General features: G+C 45.5%; 1 protein-coding gene across 1 annotated transcript in view; it reads right to left on the bottom strand.

Annotated features, from left to right (window-relative positions):
• The window catches only part of AARSD1 (alanyl-tRNA synthetase domain containing 1), a 22,087-nt gene that overhangs the window by 10,214 nt on the left and 10,900 nt on the right, over window positions 1–973 (bottom strand). The window contains exon 3 of the mRNA XM_011998756.1: window positions 299–458. Within this exon, the coding sequence (XP_011854146.1) occupies window positions 299–458 (160 nt within the window). The remainder of the gene's footprint in view (window positions 1–298; window positions 459–973) is intronic.

Genomic DNA, 973 nt, shown 5'->3' with positions numbered 1-973 from the left:
CTTTTTGTTTCATTCGGACATTTTGAGTTTGAAAGGTTGTGAGACATCCAGATGGAGATATCAAGTGGGAAGCTGATAATACCTAAATCCAGCAGTTATTCTAATACTTTTTTTTACTTCAATTGTTCATGTTGCTGTTATAATATTTAGCATATCCTTCCTGAATTACAGCTGATTCTGAATAGTCTGTCTCTTCCAAAAGGTTAACTCCTAGAGAACCCAAACTACGTCTCAGTCATCATGGCATCCCCATACACGGCAACTGTCCTGCTGTTATGTCCCCCATCCCAGCCTTTACCTGAATGCTGCTGCATGTGGTCAAACCTCCGCTCCCAGTCTACCCGGACCAGAACCTGGCTTCCTGGATCCAGGGGTGTCTGTGTGAAATGATTAGCCTGCTCCCCGCGGCGAGTCACTCTCAGCACAGAGATGTCATTGATTGTACCACGGTCATCAGGCTGATGGAAATAAGTAAACATAATCAATGGCAAGGCAGGGCTCACCCTAACTCCTAGGTACAAAGACTCTCTAGGGTGAGAGACAGACCCAGAATTTGGGCTCCCTAAGAGAGATGGAGAAAGCAATGCCAAATGAGATGAGTCCACTTTGTTCCATGAGAGGATTCTCAGTCCTTTTCATTCTAAACACCTACGTGTTGTGATCTTCAGAATAACAGAATTTAAAAAAGAGACTGTAACTGTAGCAACAGAAATTGTAGTAAAACTCAAAGAACCTTAATCCTCAACTCTCATTGCCTTAGTCTAGATTCTTTAGTAGTCTCTAAAATGATCTGATTTGGGCCAGGCGCGGTGGCTCACGCCTGTAATCCCAGCACTTTGGGAGGCCAAGGCGGGCAGATCACGAGGTCAGGAGATCGAGACCATCCTGCCTAACACGGTGAATCCCCGTCTCTACTAAAAATACAAAAAAATTAGCCGGGCGTGGTGGCGGGCGCCTGTAGTCCCAGCTACTC

The sequence above is a fragment of the Mandrillus leucophaeus genome, unplaced genomic scaffold (assembly GCF_000951045.1).
Source record: "Mandrillus leucophaeus isolate KB7577 unplaced genomic scaffold, Mleu.le_1.0 Scaffold58, whole genome shotgun sequence".
Lineage (NCBI taxonomy): Eukaryota > Metazoa > Chordata > Mammalia > Primates > Cercopithecidae > Mandrillus > Mandrillus leucophaeus.
Note: the sequence above shows the minus strand (reverse complement) of the source record. Positions and strands in the feature narration are given on the sequence as shown.